At 43.0% G+C, this 27,685-nt stretch overlaps 1 protein-coding gene across 1 annotated transcript in view; it reads left to right on the forward strand.

Moving 5' to 3' along the window:
- Positions 1-27,685, forward strand: part of PTCHD1 (patched domain containing 1) — a 65,149-nt gene that overhangs the window by 15,843 nt on the left and 21,621 nt on the right. The window contains exon 2 of the mRNA XM_083501859.1: positions 16,968-17,628. Coding sequence (XP_083357985.1) covers positions 16,968-17,628 — 661 coding nt within the window. The remainder of the gene's footprint in view (positions 1-16,967; positions 17,629-27,685) is intronic.

A 27,685-nucleotide genomic window follows, 5' to 3' on the forward strand; every position in this document is an offset into this window, starting at 1 on the left:
GCAGACTGCCCCAAATCCGAGTCCTCTAGCATGATATAGCACAGCAGGGGATTGCCTCAGAGAGGTAGGATGGAATAAAGGGTCTTTTTTTCCTTCCCCCTCCTCCTGGAACTGGAAACACATCCAAACCTAAACAAACTACAAGCACAATTTGCAGAGACCTGAATTCCAAAGGGTGGGAATATGCTGCATTTTTTATTGCTGGTCCCTGTTGTACGTAATAAGATTTGTGCTAAGTCACTATTAGCATCATCAGTGTTTTTTCCCCTCCCTTGGGCTCCACTGTTCCAGCTCCCTCACAGAAAGAAGCTAAACAACCCCCCTTTAATACGTTCTTCTGTACTTTGCCAGCCACCAATGAGGCTCCTGAAAGCCAGGAGTAAGTCACTAGCCTAAGTGACCTCCTTGAACTCAGGTGCTGACGAACTCACTAGGGCAGAATCCCCGAAATAGATTTTGTTTTTGAAACAGCCTCTTAAGATTTGTCTTCTGGGATGCCTGCCATTGACATTTGCAACATTTCTCCCCCATCAAAGCTCCGAGGAGATAATTTTTCTCTTTAATGAGAGACCCTGAGGTTCTCCTGCAACAACTCTTGTATAATGACATGGCTCCAGGGGTGTGTGGCTTCGTAAAGAAAAATGCCTCCTTGCCAAAAGAGTTTTTAACCCTACCTACGTGCAGCACCCTCCCTCCTTCTTCTAACCACAGGTTGCTCTTTGTCCTTGGCCTCAAAGTCAATCTGTAAACAACAGAGGACAGAATTTATAGTTCCGCGGTAGTGTCACAAGTGTCAGGCTGTCATATCGGCAACGTTTCTCTATTTTTGTCAGATTACTCACTCTGCTGGAACAAAATATATCCATCACGCTAATTTTATAAGGCGAGCTATTTATTGCCACATGTCTAGTGACACAGCATAATTTAGAGTAACAGTGTACCATATTTCCCCACAAAATACCACGTACAATGTTCTGAAAACAGAAGCAAAAGAGAGAAAAAATCAAATTGAAATGTTTTTGAAGCGGTCGAGGACAGACACACACGGCAGGGTTGAGGGTGGGCAGGTTGTATGAAACGCAGAAAATATCTACTTCACTACTGCCCCGTTTGGGATTAGTTTTATATAAACCAAGTAATCCCAATGTCCTTAATTCCAGATGAAGGCTAATTTTGGAATGCCTGCCAAGATATAGCTATGCCATTTATTATCAATTGCAAACTCAATTCCTGTGGTGATGTGTTGGCTCCAGGTTGTTGTTGGGTTTTTTTGTGCGGGGGGGGGGGAGTTCCTTGGGCCCCTCCCCTCTGCATTGCAATTATCTGGTTGCTTTCCCTCTGCTCGCAGAGGAAAAAGGCAGACAAATCAGCTGGCTGTGGCAGCTTTTGTTCCTGTTGCTCATTCCTGTTTCTTGCTGATGCTCTCCTCCCGGGCCAGAGGACCAAAGCAGGGTGTGTGGTTGGCAAAAGCAGAGCAAAAGGGGCTCCGGGGGTCAGCACAAGTGTGGGCCTCAGCAAGTGCCCAGCAGTGCCAGCCCCTGACACCAGTCCTCTGGTTGTATGTGCTATGAAGCAAGTTTAGAGTGCTTTCCCCTGGCCGTAGATCATCTCCTCACAATAGGCGTGCATTTTTATTTTTTAAATGCTTGTGTTTCCTTTGAGCCAACAGGTGAAAAAAAATGGTTTCAGGATACAGAGAAGAGCGACTGAGGTAGTGAGCACCCAGCTCCCTTGAAAATCAGTGGGAGTGTTTTCTGTTGTTCTGAGTCAGGAGTGGATTAGTTGAAATCTGCTTTGGGCTCAGGTTTTGCTGATGAACTTTCAGCTTCAGCTACAGAAACCTCTTTTTGGGTTAGACAGCTTAGTCTCGTCAGGGTTTGGGGGTGCTGCTGTTGTTTTACATGGTGGGTTAATTTTATTTCTTTTATTTTTCAGCCATAGATTTGATCTTAGCACCACATTGTACAACCAGGTTTACAGGATTTCAGGGATTATGTAACTGTGCAAAGGGATACTCCTGACCTCCCATTGGAGCAAATGCATGCAATTTGTTTCCTTAAAAGGAACAGCATAGACTTCAATACTCTTCATGTTTTGTTTGGATATATTTTTTTATAGCATATTGTACCTTTGTGTATTGTGCTTTGACATTTGTGAATGTAATCAGATCGTTTCCCTTTTATGTTTTGAAGGATCTTGTTAATGGGACTGGGGAGAATCAAAATGATGTTCTTCCCCCCTTTTTATCTGCAGACTCCCCACTGCTACCTATTTGTCTTTAGCCTTAGCTGTGTTCTTTCAAATAAGCACCCTATAGCAGAGCCTGGAGAAGGACCGAGCCATCAGCAAAATAATAAAAACAACTATGGACAGAGTCTTCTCTTCCAAGCAGAGTCCGAGAGAAACTGGTCCAGTTGTCTATTTACAGTGCTATTTACACCAAGCCATCTTTTCCTTACTCCCCAAAGCAACTTTTCATGCTTGCTAAAAATGATGTGCTTTTTAAAAAAGGGGGGGAGAAGAGTATACAACTATATTCAATGTATGTGCATGTGACACTTTTTAAAAAGGTGGATCATGCTCCTGGGGCATCCTTCTCTAACCTGGTGGCCTGTGGATGCTTTAGACTACAACTCCCATCAGTCCCATCTGGCTTTACCAATGGTTAAGGATGATTTGCAGGCCAGGACAGCTGTCAAATGCATTGTGATGGAGTTAGAGAAGTAGAGGTGGAAGTGGGAGATGCATCAAAACCTGTTGGTAGGAGCACAATTGTTACAAGCTGATCAACTTTATGTGGTCTATCAGGTGAACTGGCATGAATTCATCTGGTGTTATGGACGTTTCAAAGGCCTTTTCATAAACAAACAGTTGTTGTTGTTGTTGTTAATAATAATAATAATAATTATACCCCACCCATCTGGCTGGGTTTTCCCAGCCACTCTGGACGGCTTCCAACAAAAGATTAAAAATACATTCAAACATCAGTCATTAAAAACTTCCCTAAACAGGGCTGCCTTCATACGTCTTCTAAAAGTCAGATAGTTGTTTATTTCTTTGACATCTGGTGGGAGAGTGTTCCACAGGGCGTGCGCTACTACTGAGAAGGCCCTCTACCTGGTTCCCTGTAACTTGGCTTTTCGCAGCGAGGGAACCACCAGAAGGCCCTCGGCGCTGGACCTCAGGGTCCTGGCAGAACAATGGGGGTGGAGACGCTCCTTCAGGTATACTGGGCCGAGGCCATTAATTAAATTTATATACTACTCATCATCCAAAGATCTCAAGGTGGTTCACAACATAGTAGTACATGATAAAAGCACAAAATAAATAGTTAAACAGAAACAAAACGTACATAAGCATACCTTTGGAATTGTTATTGCTATGGGGGCATATATATGGAAAAGCATTATGTCAGAAATGGAGTCATCTGCATGAATTTTTCAGGAAGTGCTGGCCAGCAGGAGGAAACACGGATAGGGTAGGTACCTTTTTACGAGCCAGGAACTCAGTAGCTGCAACACAGCTGCATAGTGTGCAGAGAAACAGGTGATTGTAGGGATGGTGGCTGGAGTCCAGTGGACCTGGTGGGACTACTAAGAGGGCACGTGAGCATGGCTAATGAGAGGGCATAGAGGTGTGAATAAACAGGTTTTGAATAAACATCCACATTTTATTTTATTTTTTACTGATAATAATTAGCTAAACAGTTGGAGGATCTATACAACTCTGTAACATGCAGAAAATAGCATTATTGGAGAAACCAAAGACTGGAACTGAGAGAAGTCGGGGGGTGGGGTGGGTTTTGTGGGGGGAGGAAAAATGGGGAGGGAATAAGGATATGTTTTTGGAAAATATGCTTTGTTATAACTTTGAATAAAAAAAAAATAGAGAGGGCATAGGGGTGTGGCAAAGGTCTGGTTCCCTACCACCACCACCCTCTGCTGTTCCCTTGCAAAGATGCTATGGACACTTAAGCATCACTGTTTTACAAATAGTTAACCTCTAACTAAAGTGAAAAAAATATCGTAGTTTGTTTCCCAAGGGGTCCCTGCTGTCACAAATGCTTCTCTGCTGGGATAATTGTTGTGTTCTTTTTGACCTGTTCTGGTTCTCTCCCTGCCCTCCTGCTTTGCAAAGAAACAGTGGACACTTAAACATTGCAGTTGTATTAATACTTAGCACCTAAGTGTCTCTCTTGAGTCCAAAGGGGTCTCTGCTGCCATAATTTCTAGAGTGGATTCATATCACAATAACTGTACAGTATATTACTCAGAGGTAAGCCCCACTGTGTTAGTCATAAAGGAACCCTACAGGACTGTTAACAAGGTACCCCATACAGATTTTTTATTTATATTTATATATTTTTGAAAAATAAACAATAATTCAACAACAATTCAAATTTAGCAGTCAATCAATCAGCCCAGGCCTCGCCTCCAGCCACCAAAGGAAGCATCTGAAAGCAATATCATGGAGGCAAACAATATCTTGAACTCATCAGTTTTAAGTAACTAGCAACCGTAAGTGCATATATAAATTCTGCTTCTGTTTGCTACAGAAACATTTTTATGGGGTTACCAACTTCTGATAAAAATACACATTTGTAGTCTTTATTCATTTATACTAAGGATTTTTATCCCATTCTTCAGCTGAAAAAGACTCCCAGAGTAGCTTAACGTGATCAGTAACAAGATAGTCCTTGCCCTCAGGCATACAATCTAAAAGTTACAACACAAAAGGAAAGGGATTTTTTTTGGGGGGGGATGGCATTTGCAAAATATATTTTGTGAAATTGATAGGGAAGCAATGTTTAATCAATTCACCAATTTGATTCATCAGTTAAAATTATTAATTCACTAAAATGGGAGCCCCTATTAATGACAGGTTTTTAAATACATGGTTTTTAATACCAATACTTACAGATACTGCAGGTGGCAAATGCCATTTTAAAAGAGATACTGATTGATTGATTGATTGATTGATTGATTGACTGAAAGAGAATTATGTACATTATGTAACGCAATTATGTAACGCAAAGGAACATATAATTATTGCTTCAGAAGCATTGTTATTATCCATATGCAAGCTTATGAAACCAATGATTGATTTAAATCCATATGATTAAAGACATTTTAACCAATTAATCAGGTTACAACCCTATAAACTGAGTCACTGTGCTGTGGTCTAATATTGGTAGATGCAGGCTCAAATCTCTACTCAGCCATGAACCTTACTAGGTAATCTTTGGCATTCTGCCTATCCTATCTCATATGGTTGTTGTGAGGATAAAAAGGAGAAGGGGTGGAACCATGATTTCTCCCTCAGCTCCTTGAAGGAAAGGTGGGATATAAAATGTAGTAAATAAAATGGGTGGTGTCACAATACTTTGTGCGATGTTATAGTCTGATTGCATTCTCAATTTTCTGTCTCCCTTGGACACTCAACCTCCAAGCTGAGCACTTAGAAGATAAAATATTGCTCTCCTCTTCCCATTCAGCACAGAAGTGGCAGATTATCCTTACAACTGAGACGTGTTTTGTCCTTGTTTGAAACAAAGGGATAGCACCATGTAGACCTTATTTTTCTTTACACTGGAATGAAAAACAATCTTAGGGAAAGAATGAAGAGATTCCCACAAAAGCAAACCTCATCTAGCCTAAGAAATATGTGGAGTAAATAAAGTTGGTGGAGAGATGAGATTTTGTAAGATTACTAATGTCCTTATTTATCTTTTGGCTCATGCCCCGTTCATGCCTACTGCTAGTAGCAGATGACTCATTCCTATAGCAAGACCCTGCACTGCTGCGGTAAATATCTGAATACAGGTGCTACACAGATGGGGCCAGGAAATAATCAGAAGAAAAGAACGTGTTTCACTCCCATAGTTCCTGCATCCAGCCTATGGGAGCTTGCCATAGAGAAGCACCACATAATCACAGGCCCCAGTCTGATCTCAGTTTCTGTGAATCAATCATCACTTCTTTTGCCGATGTATATTTTACAAATGCACATTTTAGAGATAATTTAGCATGAATTAGATAACAGCTTTAAGCATCATTTTGCTAAGGCAATGTGAGTTTTTTTTTATTTAAAAAAAGCAAACCAGTTATGCAAATGTCGGTGTGAGTTGACTAATGTATTTGCCAGACTCTCGAGGCTCGCAGCTGTCATTTTAAAGAAAGATGCTCCTTAGGTAAACTTTCCTAGTGCCAGGGGCAACATTAGCACCTGTCATTTGTGGGCATATGTGAGAGCCTACTATTGACGTCTGCCTTGGGACACTCTTTGAAGAATCTCTGGGCCCCAAGGGGTTCATCTAACCCACTCAGGGAGTCCATGGCACCATTCACATTAAAAAAAACCCTACCATAGATATACCAAAACTTTCAAAAAGTAGAGAGTTCACGGCTTGGCTTTTGAAAAACAGTACTTAGCTCATTGGGAAGCACCACTGTTAAAAGTCCCTAAGGTTAGGGGCACTGTGGAACATTTAAGAAGGAGCTAGAGCCAGCTTCCCATTGCTGCTTAGTGCACTGCCACTGCAGCCAGAGAAGCCCACCAATGCCCAGTGGCAGGAAGAGGCCCAGAGGACACTTTGCCCAAGGCCCTCTCAAACCTGGAAGCGGCCCGGTCTGCTTGCAAGTCTGGACAGCAGGCCTTTCTCTCACTGCCCTGGATTAATTTAGTGCAGAGGTGGCCAATGTGGTGCCCCCTCCCCCAATGATGCTGGACTACAACTCCCACAAATGCTGGCTGTTGGTCATGCTGGCTGAGGCTAATGGAAGTCCAAAACATCTGGAGAGGGCCACATTGGGTATCCCTGATGTAGTTACTGTTAGTATTTTACGCCTCCGATGCTGCAGATGAGATTGGTGTAAATCACATGCCTGTCTGGGAAAAGAATGTGAGAACGGAAGACAGTCTTATCTCTTCCGCTGTATGTACTATTGTACTGTACTTTTGCTTTTACCTGTGTCTGCTTTCCCTCTCGGAGCTGGAGAGAGAGGACGCCATAATTCCTTTGTCTGTACAGTGGTACCTCGAGTTAAGTACTTAATTCGTTCCGGAGGTCCGTTCTTAACCTGAAACTGTTCTTAACCTGAGGTACCACTTTAGCTCATGGGGCCTCCCCCTGCCGCCGCACGATTTCTGTTCTCATCCTGAAGCAAAGTTCTTAACCTGAGGTACTATTTCTGGGTAAGCGGAGTCTGTAACCTGAAGCGTCTGTAACCTGAGGTACCACTGCACATAGTGTGTAAATAAATACGTATATTAGCTGTACGATGTCTCACGCTTCTTGCTGTGTTATGCTAGAAGATTAGTGTGCATATATCATTTGACATACGTCACTGAAGTGCACTGGAGCAGAAGGGAAGTGCCTTTTCCAAAGCTGCGCATACCGGAGGACGCTCTGAGTATGGGGCTGCAGGGGCACCCCCAGGGCATTTTCCTACAGTTACTCTGACAGCAGCGTATATTGAGGAGACAGGTAGTTTGCCCAAGTTTGGAGCAGGTGGAAGTGTCAGACTTGGAAAGCAACGCTGTTCCTCCCATCTTTATATCCAACTAGGAACTCTGGGCTGAAATGGTTTTTCTGTGAGGACTGTGACCATTTTCAGATTCTGAGCAAGGCGGCACAGGAAAGGCTTATACAAAGTGATGCATTTTCCCCTCCCAAATCTATGTTAATCTGTGCCAGTTAATTATCCTGGAGAGCACTTTCAATCACTAACACCTATTAGTGTCACCACTCCTGTAGATGAAAGATAAATGAGAATGATATATATTTAATAGATTCAAATGTTTGGTGCAAATTATCTGGCTTAGGGTGAGTTCTGGTGGCCTTCAGTCTGTAACTAAGCTTGGATGATGATGATGATGATCATAATTATTATGATTATTACTCTCATCTTTAGGGACGCAGGTGGCACTGTGGCTAAAACCTCAGTGCCTAGGGCTTGCCGATCGCATGGTCGGCAGTTCGAATCCCCGTGGCGGGGTGAGCTCCCGTCTTTCGGTCCCAGCTCCTGCCCACCTAGCAGTTCGAAAGCACCCTTAAGTGCAAGTAGATAAATAGGTACTGCTTTATAGCGGGAAGGTAAACGGCGTTTCCATGTGCTGCGCTGGTGCCGGCTCACCAGAGCAGCTTCGTCACACTGGCCACGTGACCCGGAAGTGTCTCTGGACAGCGCTGGCCCCCGGCCTCTTAAGTGAGATGGGCGCACAACCCTAGAGTCAGACACGACTGGCCCGTACGGGCAGGGGTACCTTTACCTTTACTCTCATCTGTAACAGGATTGGTCTGTAACCAGGATATACCAAACCATATTTTGATACTCCACATGTTTATGAGTCTTAAACCATGAGGATTGGGGTTTTTTCTCCATACACTGAAGCAGACCCCTCCTCATTAGACACCTTCACAAAGCTTTCATTATTTCCATCTACCTCACCCTGCTTTACCCTTATAATCCTCTGCAGTATGAACATAATTCTGTTCCTGCATGCTGTCATTGCTAGACGTCATCTGTATTTTCTCCCTTGTATTGTATCAATTAAGTAGCAGCTACTTGGAGAGAATACTTTTAAAGGAGCCACATGATAGCAGCAGAATGGACGAGTCCTCAGATCATCTCTGCCTCAGCAGACGTTCCACTTACAATAGAGGCGCAGGTGTGATTATAGTAGGACAGCATACCATTCAACTTTAGCAGAGAGGGGGAGATAACTAGGTCTATTCCTCCATTTTTCTCTCTCGTAGCTATCCATGTCAAAATCCCATTTTTAGAAAAATTAAAAATAGTTTACAGAGTTGCAATCGTGCATTAATGCATACGCTTTATTACTCATCGAAATTCTAGTACTTCCGGGACATCTATATGTAGATTGCCCTCCTCTGAAGTGCATTTGCTCTTTTCCTTCAAGGAGTGGAGCTGGAATCACTCATTCTGCCTCTGTCCACTAAAATTATGACATTGGAATGGATCCACCTTCTGTGCATTATTTCAGGCAGTGATTAATCTAACCTTCTTTCGTATCATTTGAGCTGTATTTCCAGGTGAGTTTAGGAGTGGGGGGTGGAGAGCAAACAAGTTGGGACACAATGTTGTTGTTGTTTTTTAGTCGTTTAGTCGTGTCCGACTCTTCGTGACCCCATGGACCAGAGCACGCCAGGCACTTCTGTCTTCCACTGCCTCCCGCAGTTTGGTCAGACTCATGCTAGTAGCCTCGAGAACACTATCCAACCATCTCGTCCTCTGTCGTCCCCTTCTCCTTGTGCCCTCCATCTTTCCCAACATCATGGTCTTTTCCAGGGAGTCTTCTCTTCTCATGAGGTGGCCAAAGTATTGGAGCCTTAACTTCACGATATGTCCTTCCAGTGAGCACTCAGGGCTGATTTCCTTAAGAATGGAGAGGTTTGATCTTCTTGCAGTCCATGGGACTCTCAAGAGTCTCCTCCAGCCCCATAATTCAAATGCATCAATTCTTCGGCGATCAGCCTTCTTTATGGTCCAGCTCTCGCTTCCATACATCACTACTGGGAAAACCATACATTTTACTATACGGACCTTTGTTGGCAAGGTGATGTCTCTACTTTTTAAGATGCTGTCTAGGTTTGTCATTGCTTTTCTCCCAAGAAGCAGGCGTCTTTTAATTTCGTGGCTGCTGTGTCGTGGGATACAATAGAGACATGTAAAATTAAGCATGATGTGGTGAAAATGAATTGGAAAGTTTCCCCCCCCTCTCCTAATACTAGAACTCAGGGCCATCCTAAGAAGCTGAATGTTAAAAGATTTGTTACAAGTGGAAGGAAGGAACGATAATGTTCACGCTGCTATGGGGTGTCATATAAATGGAGCAAATAAACAAATTACAAATTTGCAACCACTTGCACTCATACTCTGTTTAAGCTTAAAAGCCTTGGATTTGTTGAGGTGAATGAGAGGGAGAAATGGGCAAAACAGCTCTCTCACAAAATATAGAAGAGGTTTTGCGTAGCAGCAGAAACCATTGCCTCACATAGAGACAGAATTTCTTCAAGGATAACTATTATTTTCTTTATTTTGAGTCCTTAACATTTTTAAAACAAAAACAAAATCTAATATACATTTGGGGGGAAAGGGGGAAATTGCTCAGGGACAGGAAGAAAACTGTGTGACATCCTGACACCAGGCAATGTTGTACAACCCTCCGTGCTGCAGTGTTTTATTGAGATTGCAGTGTTCTTGTGTCTAAAGTTATTTATACTGAGTGAGCTCCTAAATTATGAGCAATGACTAAGCAATGCCAGCCGTTTGGGGTGTTGTTGTTTTTAGCTCAGTTACAAGTTCCTCGTGGATGTTATTTTATCATTCATTGAATCTGTGCTTTCCAGTCTTCTTTTAAAAAAAACAATACTTTTTTGTTGACAACAATTATATGGAATTTAAAAAATAATAATCTTGATCAGCCCAAGCTGCTCCGTGGCACCATTTTCAAACCCCGCATTCACATTTAACAATTCTGTGTTGATTAAGTGTACACTAATGCCGCCCCAATTAAGCATCTTCCACTGTCATTAAACTAAAAAGTTTCCTGGGGAATTCTTTTAATATACTGTGTCCAAATGAATTAGCATGTAATGTAGTAATTCACTTTTATAGCACCTTTCATGTTTAATATCAGACAAAGAAAAGGGGCATTGAAATGAATTCCTTGGAAAATGAATTATTGAGACTGAAATAATGAGTGAAAATTGAATGCAGCTTTGCAGCTGTTCACAATGGGGAGGACATGGGGGGGGGAGTAGCTCCCCAGGTCTGAAATCTACTGGGTTTTCCTAATCATAATGAGTCAGCAGGTGTTGGCAAATGCTAGCAATAGGAGTTTTACTATTTTGCCATAATAGGCTGTGTCATACAGCTGCAAACACTTTCAGAGAGAAGGGCAGCAATTACTGGTACACCTAGTATTGCTAAATAACTATTTTTCACCCAGACAGTTTGGGAATTCAAGCTCTGTGTCCAGTCTCGTTCCAGCTCCTCAAAATCTGGGAATGGGTTGAGAACAGAGCAGATAGGGTTAGGGCAGTGTTTTTCCTTCTCCACCCAGACCTTGTTGTGGGTTGACCTTAGGGATAAGGGAGAAATTCAGTTGTGTTTGCATTTTGATGGGAAACTACCCAATTTGTACTTCTCGATCCAATACACAAATGAAAACCCAGTTTTCCTTCAGAATTCACACATCTCATAATTTTATGCATTGGGGAAAATGTGTATTAGAACATACATTTGCGAAAATAATATGCAAAAATTAAGGGAAATTGTTTTCAACAATGTGTATACAGTGGTACCTTGGGTTAAGTACTTAATTCGTTCCGGAGGTCCGTTCTTAACCTGAAACTGTTCTTAACCTGAAGCACCACTTTAGCTAATGGGGCCTCCCGCTGCCGCCACGCCACCAGAGCACGGTTTCTGTTCTCATCCTGAAGCAAAGTTCTTACCCCAAGGTACTATTTCTGGGTTAGCAGAGTCTGTAACCTGAAGCGTATGTAGCCCGAGGTACCACTGTATTATGGTGACCTCTGCCCCTTCACTGGTTTTTGTTCCCAAGCACCCTTTTTTAAAAGAAGAAAGGGAAGCGGCAGATAGGCCTGCCTTTGGACTCCAAGCTATGACTTCCATCCACAAATTGCTCTGCCACAGAGTTCCTGGCAAAGAGCAGGGGGCAGGTTTACTTCATAGCCAATGAAAGTGGAAGCGGCTAGGACTTATACCAAGTCATTAACATTTTTAACTCTATTAATATAACAAAATCTATCTCGTTTTTTTAAAAAAGGTCTTTCACCAAACCACATCTCTTATTTGCTTAAATTGGCAGTTCTAAGCTATGGGGGTGTCACAGTTTGGCTGGATGAGCTTTTAACAAAATTGTGAAACATAGCAAATGCCAAAAAACAACAGCAAGTATTTTAAATTTTAGGCTCCCTTTGAGCTTGAAGCCCAGGGCCAAATGGTTCTTGAACCAATGGCTTCAAGTTACAAGAAAGGAGATTTGGACTAAACTTCAGGAAAAACTTTCTGAAGTAAGAGCTGTTTGACAGTGGAACGGTCTCCCTTAGGAAGTTGTGGACTCTCCTTCCTTGGTGGTTTCTAAACAGAGGTTGGGTGGTAATCTGTCATGGATGCTTTATCTGATATTCCTGCATTGCAGGGGGGTTGAACTTTATGGGCCTTGGGGTCCCTTCCAACTCTACAATTCTGTGATTCTATGACCCCTCTCTGGCAGGCTCTGGCTACCACCCTCTCAAGCCCCATTTCCTCTAAAGGCTAATAGGTGGGATGTCTGTACAGTGGTACTTCAGGTTACATATGCTTCAGGTTACATACGCTTCAGGTTAAAGACTCCACTAACCCAGAAATAGTGCTTCAGGTTAAGAACTTTGCTTCAGGATGAGAACAGAAATTGTGCCCCAGCGGCGCGGCAGCAGCGGGAGGCCCCATTAGCTAAAGTGGTGCTTCAGGTTAAGAACAGTTTCAGGTTAAGTACGGACCTCCGGAACGAATTAAGTACTTAACCTGAGGTACCACTGTAGTTTGTAGCCTGGCAGTGGAAAGGAGATGTTCTGTGATGGCAATGCTGCCTTTACAAACTTCTCTACCACACAGACTCTAAGATCAACACACAAGAATCAGACTTCTGCCAGCTAATCACTCTGTATCCCCATCTATGCAGTATTGCATTCTGTGAATTAGTATGCACATTTATTTTATACATACATTTATATTTGTCTGTGTGCGTGTGTGTATATATAAAATAAGAAATTTCCATCTCAGCCTTCTGTTTCTTCTTCACCACTCAGGGCAGCTAATAATTAAAATCAGCAGTAAAATACAATAATGTTCTAAAAATACAATATAAAAAAACAGAGGCAATGTAATATAATCAAAGCAGAAACAGGTGCAGCAAATAAAACAAAGGCTTCAGATGAAATTCTGGCTTTGCTATCAATTTGAGGGAACTTTTACTAAAAGCAATACAATAGAATAGCACACATCTAAAATGGCTCAAAATACAACAGCAGTTAAGCAGCTTACAGTGCGTGCCTATACAGGCCTACTCAAAAACGCCCCACTGTCTTCTGTTGGACTTACTCCCGGGTAAGTGTGCATAGGATTGCCCTGGGGCAATCCCAGGGCAATGTTACTTGCTAACTTATTGTTTACTTATTAGTTCAATTTGTTAACCACCCTTCATTAGTAAGGATCCAAGGGTGGTATACAAAAGTATAGGTTGTTGGAATCTGTCTTGAGAGACAACAGAGTGCACTTCTGGGGTTGAAGTCAAACCACTGCGTTAGCAACACCGAAGTGACCTCGCAGGGCGCAAGCCTGGGCAGTGGGAATGGAGGTCTCGGGCTGCCCAGATGACAAGACACCCCCCCCCCCTCGGCCTCACTGATTTAGTCCAAGGGAAAGCACAGCAATATGTTTGGCACCAGCTTGGCTGCACGAGTTGCTGGAAGCAGACTCTGCTCCAGATTTGGGTAGGGCAGGTCTGTCCAACTGGTTGATTGTGATCTAGTGGTTGATCTCAGGATTTTCCTGGTCAGTCGTGGGATCCTGATTCCCCCTGCCCCCAGAAAATAGCTCAACAACTTTGGCTTCTCCTCCCCCAAAAAAGCTCAACAAGTTTTTTCGCAGTCTCTTGGAAGTTGGATGTGCCTGGTGTAGGGTTTACTCCTGAGTCTTTTCTTCTCCTGAAGATATCCCGCAAGGCAGTGGAGGTTTAGCATCAGATTTTTCCTTCTCCTAGATGGGCTACCTTCCCAGGTTGATGAGTCCCATCTGCCCCTCATTTCCCTCATTTCTTGAGCATTGGACCCACTATCGGCCTCATTCGCTCAATCCACCAGAGCCTATCTTCACATGCAATGGGAAGTCTGTAATTCACTGAGGGTTTGACACCCATTGGCTATCCTCACCTGCTTTAGTTGGCCAGTCAAAGCTATTCTCAGGATGTGGCTGCTGTCACATGCTGACAGCTTCTAGGAGCCACAGGTGTATAGTATATATAGGTAAAATGACTGTTTCAATAAAACCATTAAAAGCTTTATTAATACTTCAAATGCCACCTTAATACTTGGAAATATGTCACATAATGTTGAACAGTTCTTACTCCCTAGTAATTGTTGTTAGGATTGCAGCTGAAGATGGCAATTATGTGCACACATAGAAAATGTCAAATTAAGCTTAGTGGAACATACTTGTGACTAAATGTTCATAAAATTGTGTTGTAAATGTATTATCATGCAGTAGAATTCATTTAAACATGATTTTAAATCATATTAAGAGAACACAGCCACTGTACGCTAGCTCTTTCTCTTCTCTTCTCTTCTCTTCTCTTCTCTTTTCTAAATTTAAAAATCAGTTTCTTATCTCCCCAAGTAGCCCATTTCAAAGTCTGAAAGAAAAAGTGTAGCAAAATTCAGAAATGTTGCCATCTTAATGGGACTTGGGGATTCAGCATCATAAAAACAATGGAGAAAAATGGGATAGAAAACAAAGACACATGTGGGATGTCCCACACACTGAAAATTTTAAAATATGCTGAAATGAGAATGGCAGCACAAAATAAGAATACAAATATCAGATACTTCATAAGAAACACAATGTATACTTCATAGACTTATAATTTATATCAATAAACACATTTAGTCAAACACAGCTTTAAATGAGATCAAAGAGTGTCAAAGATCTTTAAATAAATACTATAAAAATGCCATACTTCTATAAAGTTGATTTTCACAATAGACCATTTACCAAAGTCCATTTTTGCATTAGCAGAACTTCCTTAACATTTGAAAATGGCTGCTGTTAAGAATCTTTGCACAGACTAGCTGCAGGAGTGACAGACACCTTATACAAAGCAGCTGAGAGCTTTCTCAATGCAGTCAAACTATCAAAGCAATTTAGCAACAACAAGGCAGGTTCAAGATCAATATGATGGCTCATGACCTTAGTACATATATTGTCAACTTCATTCCAAAACAATGAATTATATCATGTTCCCAGTATAAGAAATAGTATGTTCCAACTTGCCTGTGATCCCTCCAACTTCTGAGGTTAGAGATTTGTTATACCCTATCTAGCACAGTACACAGGACTGGCCTCAGACATTTTGCTTCTTGAGGCAAACGACAAGGTACCTTTCTCATCATCCCCAACCCCCATCATGCTTCCTTACACGTACAGAAACTGACAGCTGAATCTTAGTTCAAAATTGGTGATTGAGCAGCATCCTCAATTCCAGCTGAGGGCAAGAGGCTAGTTTATGAGACACAGAGCAGGCTGCATGGCACACACAGCTCCCCAGGACTTCCTGTACCCCATCATCTGCCTGAGGCAGCTGCATCATCTGCCTAATGGTAGGACCAGCCCTAGTAATGCAACAACGCCTGCAATTAAAAGGCAGAATATCATCTCATTATTCCTTCTCCAAATGCCTGTTCCGATAATTTCCCCAAGCTTTAGCTAGCCAAAAAAGAAGGAAGTGTATCTGTCGGCAACAAGATGAGTATTTAGGGGATGTTCAGAACACTCTTCAAATGTGGATCAGTACACTTATTACAGTGGCTGTACATCCTACAGAAAACAGTCCTCTGTTTGAAGGCTGTCAGAGGACCATCTTCTATTTGAAGTCCCATTTAATGGTTAAAGAAAACCTAAGAAGGAAGCACAGGGACCTTCAAGTTACCTGTCAACATTTGGCCTTGGATAGCAGAAGGCATACAGGTCACCTAGTCACAGCCTTCTCCACTATAGTGAAAAGTATTTTACTTCTAATTATAGTAATTATTTCTAAATTTGCATGTAGATTAGCATATGCAAATTTGTGTGTGAAGTGCAAGTATCAAAATGCATCCCCAGCCAATCAATATGCACCTTGCTCTTTCTGAGGATGCAAAATTATGTAAAGCAGTCACTTGCAACAAATTTAGGGTGGTAGCCCAGCAGAGTCATTGGAGACCAATCAGAAGCAATATATTTGTACCCAGGGAGTAGTATGTTTCTAATCCAAATATTAGAATTGGCCATCTCTAATAAATTATTTTAAAAATTCTTTGCATCACTATCTAACACATAACTCCCAGTAATGTGTTCTATTTAACAGGGATGGAAAAGTGTTTGCATACAGACACACAAACATATACATGCGTATACACATATAGAGATCAGTATACTTGTTGTTATACATTTGATATATTACATCCCTTTTACTTATAGTAGACAAACAACTTGCAAATTGAAACATGGTATCTTATCAGGGTTTGGATGAGAATATTATCAGTATTATTATTATTATTTGAATTTATATACTGCCCTATACCTGGAGTAAAATCAAAATATAAAACCACAAAATATATAATCAAAATAAAAACAACAACCCAATAACACCCTGCCCCCCAGAAAAAAAAACACATTTTAAAAGGGCATTGGATGTCAATCAAATCAACGAAAGGCCTGGTTAAAAGTGTATAATTAAGGCGCCAGGTGAACTTCCTTGGGAAGAGCATTCCACAGATGGGGAGCCACTGCAGAAAAGGCCCGTCCTCGTGTTGCTACCCTCAGGACTTCTCGAGGAAGAGGCACACAGAGAAGGGCCTCAGCAGATGATCTCAGGGCCCAGGTAGGTTCATATCTGAGTGTGTGAACGAAAGAGAGCAGCCAAATGAGGCATGCAGTGTTTCTTTATGCCAGCCCCTGACTGAGTTATGGGAAATGGTTTTGGGGGACGAGAATAATACTTCAATGCATGTTTTCCATTTTCAGCAGGTCCTTATGAATACTGCAGTTATTAAAACCTGCTGGCTTGGTTAGATAAGAGGAGACAGACTGTTGATGAAGCTGCTGCTGCTGCTGTTCTGCTTGCTGTAATGCAGAGATTATCGGCTGATAAATAATGTGTGTTGATTTTTCTCTCCCTTGTAGTTGCACTCTGCTGTGACCAGGATCCAAGTACAAAGACCTGGTTTCAATTATACATTTGCCCATATCTGCATCCTAAATAACGACAAGTCTTGCATCGTGGATGACATTGTGCACGTCCTGAAGGAACTGAAGGCTGCTCGCTCGTCTAATCAAACTAATTTTGCTATCACGTATCCGATCACACACTTAAAGGATGGCAGGGAAGTGTACAATGGGCACCAACTTGGGGGCATCACTGTGCACAGCAAGGACCGGGTGAAGTCTGCCGAAGCTGTGCAACTCACCTACTATTTGCAGGCAATCAACTCCCTGAACGACATGGTGGCGGAGAAATGGGAATCCAACTTTTGCGACACGGTCAAACTGTTCCAGAAATCCAACCAGAACGTCACGATGTATCCCCTAACTTCATCATCGCTTCAAGAAGACTTCCAAGAGACAAGTAGGGTGTCGGAACGCTACCTGATGACAAGCCTGGCCCTCGTCGTAACCTTGGCTATGCTCTGCTGTTCCATGCAAGACTGTGTCCGCAGCAAGCCCTGGCTTGGCCTCCTTGGGTTGTTAACTGTGAGTTTGGCCACTCTCACTGCAGCTGGAATCATTAACCTGACTGGTGGGAAATACAATTCTACCTTCCTGGGGATTCCCTTCATTGTGTTAGGTAACTCTCTCATATCCTATTATTGCTGTGGGTATGCCTGAACGTATTAGTTTGTCCGAAGTATTGCTCAGTTTGAGGTAAAGGAGAGAGGGCAATGTGAAGGCCTAGCCCAGCTGGCTGAGGCTGATGGGAGTTGCAGTTCAAAGCAGCACCAGGTTGGTGAAGGCTGGCCTAAGCCATTTGGATGGACCACAGTTTGTCTAATCTGTAGTAATAATTCAGATTTGTGGCGGTTGACTTATGCTTGCTTTGAAGCCAATTAACTCCTAAGTGTGGCTCTTACTCAGCCATTTCTACTTAATATCATACTGCATTCTGAACCATATGATACACTTGTAATACTTAAAATCTTTTTCTTTTATACTTTACATGGAATGGAGCCTAAGCTGTTCCGTAACAGAGTTTTTGTCTGCTGCTGTGGAAAACACATGCATCATCACAGGGGGTTATGCAAGATAAAGAAAAATCAAATGCATACTTCTCTGTAGAAAATCTGGTTGGCTTTGGTACTTAGCTTTATAATAAAAACTTGCACAGCTCCTCTAACTGAAATTAAAATATCAGTTGCCTTGGTGAATAAGAGCAGCAATGTGGACCCCCCCACACACCTGTATTTACATAGCACATACATTATACTATTATTATAGTTTTTACTAAATATACATTGATTATTACCACTAGCTTTTATTTTTATCAGGATGTGCCTAGGGAACAATGATAATCATGGTTTGATTTTCAGTTTGAGATCATGGATTTATCTTGCGCATCACATAACTGAAGGATGCTCTGCTGAACTAGAGGTGTTTGCTTTCAAGCAAAGAAAAGATGAAACTGCTTACATTCCTTATGCTTCAGGCTTTGCAAACTAATTCAGCTCTGATCCTGGAACTGATAGTTTTATGCCTCCTTGGAGATTTTGCTGCGGTGGCAGGAATTGCCATTCTTTTCTGATTTGGACAATGGAGAGCACTTTGACATACTGGGAATCTCTTAGGCATGTTTCAAAGGTATATTCCTCTTGTGTCAGATACGTTCTGCAAGCACATCTGGTGGATGAATGGCATTAGCCAGTGGTAGCCAATGCCCTCCAGAGGTAGTTGGACTCTAGTTTCCAGCATCCCCAGCCAGCATAGCCAATGGCCAGCAATGACTGAAATTGTAGTCAAAACAAAATCTGGAGATATCACATTGGCTGCCCTGCTATAAGCAATAACTTGTGTAGCTGATATTGATAGCAATGTGGAGTACAAGTCTGAAGCACGCATTTCATGTATAAGGGGAGTGTATCTAATGATGTTAGAAAATTTATTTAGATAATTTACATACCATTTAACATTTAACCATCTCTAAGCCATTGTAAAAGGTAAAGACCATTAGGTCCAGTTGCAGACGACTGTAGAGATGCGCACTCATCTCGCTCTATAGGCCGAGGGAGCCGCAATTTGTCCACAAACAGCTTCTGGGTCATGTGGCCAGCATGACTAAGCCGCTTCTGGCGAACCGGAGCAGCGCATGGAAACGCTGTTTACCTTCCCGCCAGAGCAGTAACTATTTATCAACTTGCACTTGACGTGCTTTCGAACTGCTAGGTTGGCAGGAGCAGGGACCGAGCAATGGGAGCTCACCCCGTTACAGGGATTCGAACTGCCAAGCTTCCAATCGGCAAGCCCAAGCTCTGTGGTTTAGACCACTGCACCACCTGCGTCCCTTAAGCCACTGTAGGATACTACAAATAAAAACCAGAAAATTACTAAGTCCATTATTTTAAAAATCTGTCAGTTAAAAACAACGCAATCAGCAACTGAACAGGATAACCCTCTTAATCATCAGGAAAAAAAGTCAGAGTAAAATATCCTCATTAATGAAAAGATTCTGTAGGATTGGTTTTCTCAGGATCACTAGGAACAAAAGTTCACTAACCAGCATTAATCTAAAGCAGGCACGCCCAAACTCAGCCCTCCAGATGTTTTGGGACTACAACTCCCATCATCCCTAGCTAACCTGACCAGTGGTCAGGGATGGTGGCAATCTGGAGGGCTGAGTTTGGGGATGCCTGATCTAAAGTATGCTGCTAATTCTGCCATCCACCATGAGAGTGCTGGAACTCCTTTATTGGTGTAGGCTCAGTGTTTGACAGCAAACAATTTAAATATATATGTTTACAAATTAACACATGCAAATTACATCTCCACTCCTCACTCCACCCTACTGGGAAGGTCGACAATGGCTATTCCTCTCAGGGGACCAAAAGAAGCAACTAAGAAGTGTTTTGAAAGACAGAGTCTGTAAAAAGATGCTTTAAGTGGAGGATTTCCTGGCTCAAGGCAGAGAGGAGGGTTGGATTAGATGACTTGCTGAAGTTCATATTTTTAAAAGCACCAAAGACCACTGCAGACCGTAGATACTTCCTTGTTGACAACCAGGGCCGTCTTTAGCATATGCGCCGCCGGGGTGCAAAGATCCGCCCAGCACCCCCAAATTTACTTTAGCCGTTTGGGGGGGACTCAAAGTTGTTGACTTTTTCTTGGGTGGGGAAATCACCCACCTGTAACAACTATGCAGCAGGGGGGAACTGCTTTTGTTTCCTGAGTCATAGGAGTAACAGAGCAATGGAGGAGGAGGGCGGGGACTTCCACTCCATTGCTTTTCACTGCCGCCGATCGAGAGGGACCGGTATGTAGTAAGTAGACATTTGGCGCCCCCCAGAATTTGGTGCCCGGGTGCACCACACCCCTGGGTAAAGACGGGCCTGTTGCCAACATTACTTACTCATGGAATGCTCAACACACTGATTTGCTAGAGGCTTCCCAGAAGAAATTTAATTTATAATGCTTATTTGTATTTTAGCATAAGTGATCTCATATTGCTTCATCACATCTTGTAGTTGTGTTATACACCTTTCAGGTGTGTTTCCTGGTTTGTTTGTTTTAATATATTCAGACTGAATATTAAGCGTGCACATACTATGCTTGACCCCCGCTTACATTTTTAACCAAAAAGTTATTATAGCTCCATCCTTCACAGCAGTCAGATGTGGACACAAGATGCTTAGTGAACAATAAGAAAGTCCACATTGGAGGCAACAATTGCTTTATTCCATTATCAGATTGCATTCAAAATGAAAGATAAATATCATACAGTCTAAAGGCAGCAATCATAGTCAGAAGACTAATAATGATTTCCTTCACTTCCATAAATTGGACTCTATGTGGTGTGACAATACCTTGATCAAAACGAAGTGGATTGTGCAAAACATATATCCTACCCTGCTCCCAATAATCTACACTAGGCAAAATAGAAATATTCACTGCAGGAATGAAATCAACTCCATCCATAGAATATGCAGCATAGAGTAATTTTTGTAATGGCATCTGGATTGAGAGATCAAGACACCAGTCGCCCGAGGACAAATTTTCATATTCTTAACTGACAGGCAGTGAATATACTGGGATCCTCACTTTTTAATGGGTTGAAATGAACTATGGCAAGTCTTGCCATTTTCAGCTTTTCATTGTTCGACAGCAGGTACAACCACATTTGTGTTCCCTCCAGGAATGCATTTCAAGCAAGCAATTTAACTCTAAATAATTGTCAGAGCAAAATTGCCCAGTTCATTTGAATCCTTCCACTGCTTTGCATGGCTTAATAAAAACTGACAAAAGCTAGACAGCAGAGTGAAGGACCAATGCAGAGCAGGGTCTAAAGAATCTTTAATGAGAATTAGTTCAGCCAGGGAGTGGCAAAATATAACGTTCTTGGGCAAAATATAACATTCAGTACTAATATCAAGAAATTACATATTTACTAGGACAAAAAAACAGGGTGTTTTATTTTAAATCAATACGAAAAACACAACCCTCCTCACCCTTCATACCATTATGTCAAACAGCCCTGTGTGTTTTTTTCCTTAGTTTTCTACTTGCCTTCCTACACTTTCAGTTCTCTAGCTCTGGTTTCCTAATTCCTGCCTTCTAATTCACTCTAGTCATACACACACACACACACACACTTTTATTTGCATATAACATACAACAATAAACCAACAATGCAAACACTCATCTCAAGTCTGAAACATTAAAATGAGTGGCATGGGTTGTACAGTCCAGGCAGAAAGACCACCTGCAATCAAAGGGTTAAAAAAGAAGTAGGACAACAGCAGTGATGGGGGGGCAGGGGGAGAATAGCTGAGCAACCAGGGCAGTTGGGGGAGAAGGGAATGTGGGGTGGCCAAGGCAGTGGGGAACAAAGGAGGACTAGTTGGATTTGCAGGCAGCATCCCATTATTAGCCTGTTTTATAAACCAGGGTTTTCCAATTTCCAAGAGACTGCAATCTACAACCACTTTGGGAAGTCATAGTTGTTGAGCTTTTTTTGGGAAAGCCAAAGTTGGGGAGCTTTTGGGGGAGGGGGGAGGATCCTGCAATCCACCAAGATCCATCAGGGGCACTGACCAGTAGACCTGTTGGACAGCCCTGTTATAAACCAATATAACTCAGTGGTAGCCATTTTCCTCCATTCACTGTTTCTGTGAAGCTGAGAAGTGACACAGGCAATTATTATGTAAAGGCAAAGGTACCCCTGACTGTTAAGTCCAGTCACGGATGACTCTGGGGTTGCGGCGCTCATCTCACTTTACTGGCCGGGGGAGCTGTCATTTGTCCGCAGACAGCTTCCAGGTCATGTGGCCAGCATGAGTAAGCCGCTTCTGGCGAACCGAGCAGTGCATGGAAACGTCATTTACCTTCCCGCCAGAGTGGTACCTATTGATCTACTTGCACTTTGACGTGCTTTCGAACTGCTAGGTTGGCAGGAGCAGGGACCGAGCAACGGGAGCTCACCCCGTCGTGGGGATTCCAACCGCTGACCTTCTGATCAGCAAGCCCTAGGCTCTGTGGTTTAGACCACAGCGCCACCCGCATCCCAGCCAATTATTACATGGTGCTATTTGAGATCCTAGGAAGCAGATATAATAAGACCATGGTGGGGAGGTGGGTATTCTAGCTGCTTGATCACTTCTGAAATGGATACAGGACACCTGGGTGTTTCTTCATAGAGATATATTAGTTCTTTACCCCTTCTTTCCTCTCGTTGGCATGCAACCTAAAGTGCCAAGTGTGCTCAAACAGTCTGAGCACTGCCTTCAGAGGTGCCGTTTATACGTCCACTGCCCGTGTGGGCCCAAGTGCTTCCTGCTAAATTCATAGGCTCATTGAAACGTAGAGTTGGAAAGGACCACAAGGGTCATCTAGTCCAGCCCCCTGCAATGCAGGAATCTTTTGCCCAATGTGGGGCTCAAACCCACAGCTCTGAGTCTCACACTCTACCATATCAATGTATGCCCACTTCAAGAGCATCATGAACGTAAATCATTGTGAATGCACAATGAAAAGGTCACCTGATGGGCAGCTTGAACTACAGGCTTGTGAGAATATTTGGCATGGCAACTGAGCATACTATAACGTAAGTGCTCTTCCTGTTCACTTTTACCAATCACAGTAGATTTTCATTAAAACCAATGGTTGTTAATCCATTCCTTGGCTTTATGATTTTCCACAGTCAAAGACACAGTCAGCCATAAACTTATATTTAGCCACTTATTTGGAAGTGTGTTACAAATTAAACTGGATCATTTAAAATATTTTGCCACAAATGTTTTGACTTTTCAATTTTGAAGTTTGAGATTGTCTTCCGCACCCCAGTCTGTGAGCTATATCTAATTTCCTTTTTTAAAAAAAATATGTTTCTCATAACCACCCCCCTTTCATTTATTACCTTTCCTTATTCTTTTGTATTTGTTTCCCTGGCCATTTTTCAAAATCTATGCTTTATTTTGCATGTTCTTTCCTCAAAGGCCTCCTCATCCTCAAAGGCCTCCTTTCCTAAAGATATGGCTCCCTCAACCCCACTTTTTCCTTCTGTACCCTTCTCATATTTATTTATTGAACATTATAAATCAATATTCCTCCAAAAATGGATTTCAGTGTGGTATACTATGAAACTGTAGAAGCATTGCAAGACAGACTAGCAATAAAATCAAGTTTAAGTCAATTGAATGGTGGAAAATCTAATAATCTAAAATGCCTAGGCAAATAAAAATGTTTTAAACTGGCACCAACATGAATACAGGCCACATCCGCAGCACACCTTTCAAACACTTTTATTCCACTTGAGGAGTCATGGCTCTCTTCACTCTATCTTCTGCCATATTGCCCCTTTTTGAGCATCAATACAGCATTCATTATCTGCCTCTTTAACTTCTCTTATCTTACGCACGCCATTCATTCTTTTTCCTTTTCTTTTTTTGGTAAGTATAGCAGGGTGGGAAAGAAAGAAAGAATCATCAGCTGACATTAACAAAATAAAATTACAGTGGTACCTCAGGTTAAGTACTTAATTCGTTCCGGAGGTCCGTACTTAACCTGAAACTGTTCCTAACCTGAAGCACCACTTTAGCTAATGGGGCCTCCCGCTGCGCCGCCGCTACACGATTTCTGTTCTCATCCTGAAGCAGAGTTCTTAACCTGAAGCACTATTTCTGGGTTAGCAGAGTCTGTAACCTGAAGCGTATGTAACCTCAAGCGTATGTAACCCGAGGTACTACTGTATTCTATGGAACCTGACTTAAATGTGTAAGTGAATAGAATTCCCATCTATTTCTAAGGTTCTTTTCTATCTTCCCAGCCTCTTTGCCAGAGTCCATTTGCTCATGAGGTGTAGCCTTGCCTCATTCCCCATCTGCCTTTTCGGCCTCCTGAGCTTGCCCTGTCATTGTTCACAATCTGTGCTCTTCTCCTGTCAGCTTTCTTGTTAATGTCACAGACCACTCCTGGGGAGATAAGCATGCTTACCTTTTAACCTGACAAGGCCCAAAGTGAGTGGCATAAAATTATTCAGAGAGAGATTGAAAATGCTGCACGATTCCTTCCCTTGCTTCAAGTTGTTCTGCCTACCACTTCAAGGCCCTCCAGACTATTGTTTGCAGTGGGGGGGGGGCAGGGATCGTCACTGTGCCTTAAAACATCTGGAACCACTTGTTTCTTATGTTCAAAGTTTGAAAACTCCCATGCTTTCTCAATGGGCAAGGTTCTCCTCTAGCTCCTTTCGGTTATTCTGAATCCCAAACATTGATTTGAGTGCACCAGAATCAATTGCATTTGGAAGTTAAGGTGCCCACTTTAACCTCCATGTCACCTAAGCAGGTATGTGACACAGTGTTGTATATCACAGTATAGCTTTCATGCAGTCATAGTCACTCAGCCTCAATTGTTTTCCTCTGCATCATCATCATCCCTCCCTCCACTTCATGCAGGGGATGCAGGTGGCGCTGTGGTCTAAACCTAGCAGTTCAAAAGCATACCAGTGCAAGTAGATAAATAGGTATCACTGTGGTGCACTCCGGCTTCCATCACGGTGTTCCGTTGCACCAGAAGCAGTTTAGTCATGCTGGCTGCATGACCCGGAAAGCTGTCTGTGGACAAATGCCGGCTCCCTTGGCTAGAAGTGAGATGAGCGCCAAAACCCCATAGTCGCCTTTGACTGGACTTAACCATCCAGGAGTCCTTTACCTTTACATTTACCATTTCATGCACACAAACTGGCAGCCTCCCTTACATAAGCACATGTACATGCAGTACTTCTTCTAATACACATGTGGTACATTGGTTAGAGCAGGTTGTCAGCAAACTTTTTCAGCAGGGGGCCGGTCCACTGTCCCTCAGACCTGTGGGGAGCCAGACTATATTTGGGGTGGGGGGAATGAATGAATGAATTCCTATGCCCCGCAAATAACCCAGAGATGCATTTTAAATAAAAGCACACGTTCTACTCATGTTAAAATATGCTGATTGCTGGACCAGCCGTGGGCTGGATTTAGAAGGCAATTGGGCCAGATCTGGCCCCTGGGCCTTAGTTTGCCTACCCATGTGTTGGACTAGGGCCTGGGAGATCAGAGTTCAAATCCCCACTCAGCCATGAAGCTCACTGGCTGACCTTGGGCCAGTCACAGTCTCTTTGCCTAATGCACTTCACAGGGTTCTTTGGGAGACCAAATGAGTAGAGCAGTGGTTTTCAACCAGTGTGCCATGGCACCTGGGGTGCCTGGAATGATGATCAGGGGTGCCATGGGCAACATTTGCATCTGTTCCTCTTTCCTTCCCACCTTCCTCTGATGCCCTCTCACGTCTCTGCCTCCAAACGGCTGGTACAGCTCTTCATTGCAGCAGCCCTGGCTATAAGCTCTGCAGGTGAATGGTGCCTCTGGGAAGCACCTCTCTTTGGGGTGGGGGTGGGCAGCTCAGAGACCAGGGACAGCAGCAGTAGGTGCCCAGAGGACTCCCAAAGAGAGGGGAAAGGAGAGGAGGATGAGGGAACACCACAAGGGAGTGTGTTTGAAAAAGGGTGAGAGGCTGCCAGCTCTGCAGGCAAGGAGTGACATAACTGGGCTCCTGAGCCCCACAGGGTTGCCACAGAAAGAATGTAGCTGGTCAAGGGAACCATGGACTACTGGAGTAGGGGGAGACTCATGTGTGCCATCTTGAGGTCCTTAGAGAAAAGGGTGGGATATAAATGCAGTAATAACAACCGAGATGAATTCTCCTTTCTCTCCCTGTCTCGTACGCATGCACACAGCTGCTCACTACAAACGTTAAGGCCTGAAAAGAAAGGGGAGTAAGAACGCCTTTTCCCCTCCTCCAGTTGCTTCAGAATAAGTAGGATTTTTATAGATCTGCTCCTCTCACTCACCCACAGAGGCAATAGTTCTCTCCTGCTTCTCTCTCTCACATATAATAGCACTCATGTCTCCCCACCTTTCACGCATGTGCAAGCACCTTATACATGTACAGTGTATGAGCCGCAACATCTCTGCCTTACACATTAATACACAAAACAGGCATGCAGTAGCATGGTCTTTCTCATTCATAGACACAGAGACGCACAAGAGATGCTGCCTGCTCCGTCTAACAAGAGTCTCTGGCCTTCTAGGGAGGAGCCTTCTTTAAACCTTCAAAATGGAATTGTTTCCAGGTGACCTGTTTCTTGAGCATTTATTCTTTGATTGTAGGGAGGTTAGGTGACGTTGCATCAATGCAAGTGTTCTCCTGAACTTTGGAGTGCCTTTCCCCATCACTTTCCTTATTATACAAAGTCTTAGATTTGAGGGAAGAAGGTGTGTTGCACAAAACCTTCCAGGCAACTTATAACCCGGGTTTTTGTTCAGCTGGAACTCACAGGAACTCAGTTCCAACACCTCTCAGGTGGGTGCCACTGCCATTCTCAGAGAACTGGGGAGGCATTCATGGTGAGTTCTGGCACCTCTTTTTTCTAGAAAAATAGCACTGACTAGAACCATGTGACACTGTGGTCTAAACCACAGAACCTAGAGCTGGCCGATCAGAAGGTGGGCAGTTCAAATCCCCGCGACGGGGTGAGCTCCCATTGCTCGGTCCCTGCTCCTGCCAGCCTAGCAGAAATCACGTCAAAGTGCAAGTAAATAAATAGGTACCATTCCGGCGGGAAGGTAAACGGCGTTTCCGTGTGCTGCTCTGGTTCGCCAGAAGCGGCTTAGTCACATGCTGGCCACATGACCCGGAAGCTGTATGCCAGCTCCCTTGGCCAATAAAGCGAGATGAGCGCCGCAACCCCAGAGTCGTCTGCGACTGGACCTAATGGTCAGGGGTCCCTTTACCTTACAACCATGTAACCTGAATTTGCTGCTATGTGACTGGAACCCACCCCAAAATAGTGACAGTCTGGGAACTCCCCCCAAAATACTGCAAGGTAAATTTCCAAAAGACCTATAAAGAGTAGAGGGGGGATAGTCATGTCTCACAAAAGGCACCCTTGTTAATAAAAACAAAAGATATAAACTATATTAATGTGGCCATTCTTCATTTAGATTTCTCAATTATTTGGCCAGATTGTACCTCTTACCAAGTAAATTCTCAGAACCAAATCTCATATGGATATGTCTAATTGTCTTGAATACATGATGAAAGTATTTACAGGTTTTCTAATAGTAAAACACAGAAAAATGAAGATGCTTTGCTGATCCTGTGGC

Source organism: Podarcis liolepis (assembly GCF_965112155.1).
Source record: "Podarcis liolepis genome assembly, chromosome: 4".
Classification (NCBI taxonomy): Eukaryota; Metazoa; Chordata; class Lepidosauria; order Squamata; family Lacertidae; genus Podarcis; species Podarcis liolepis.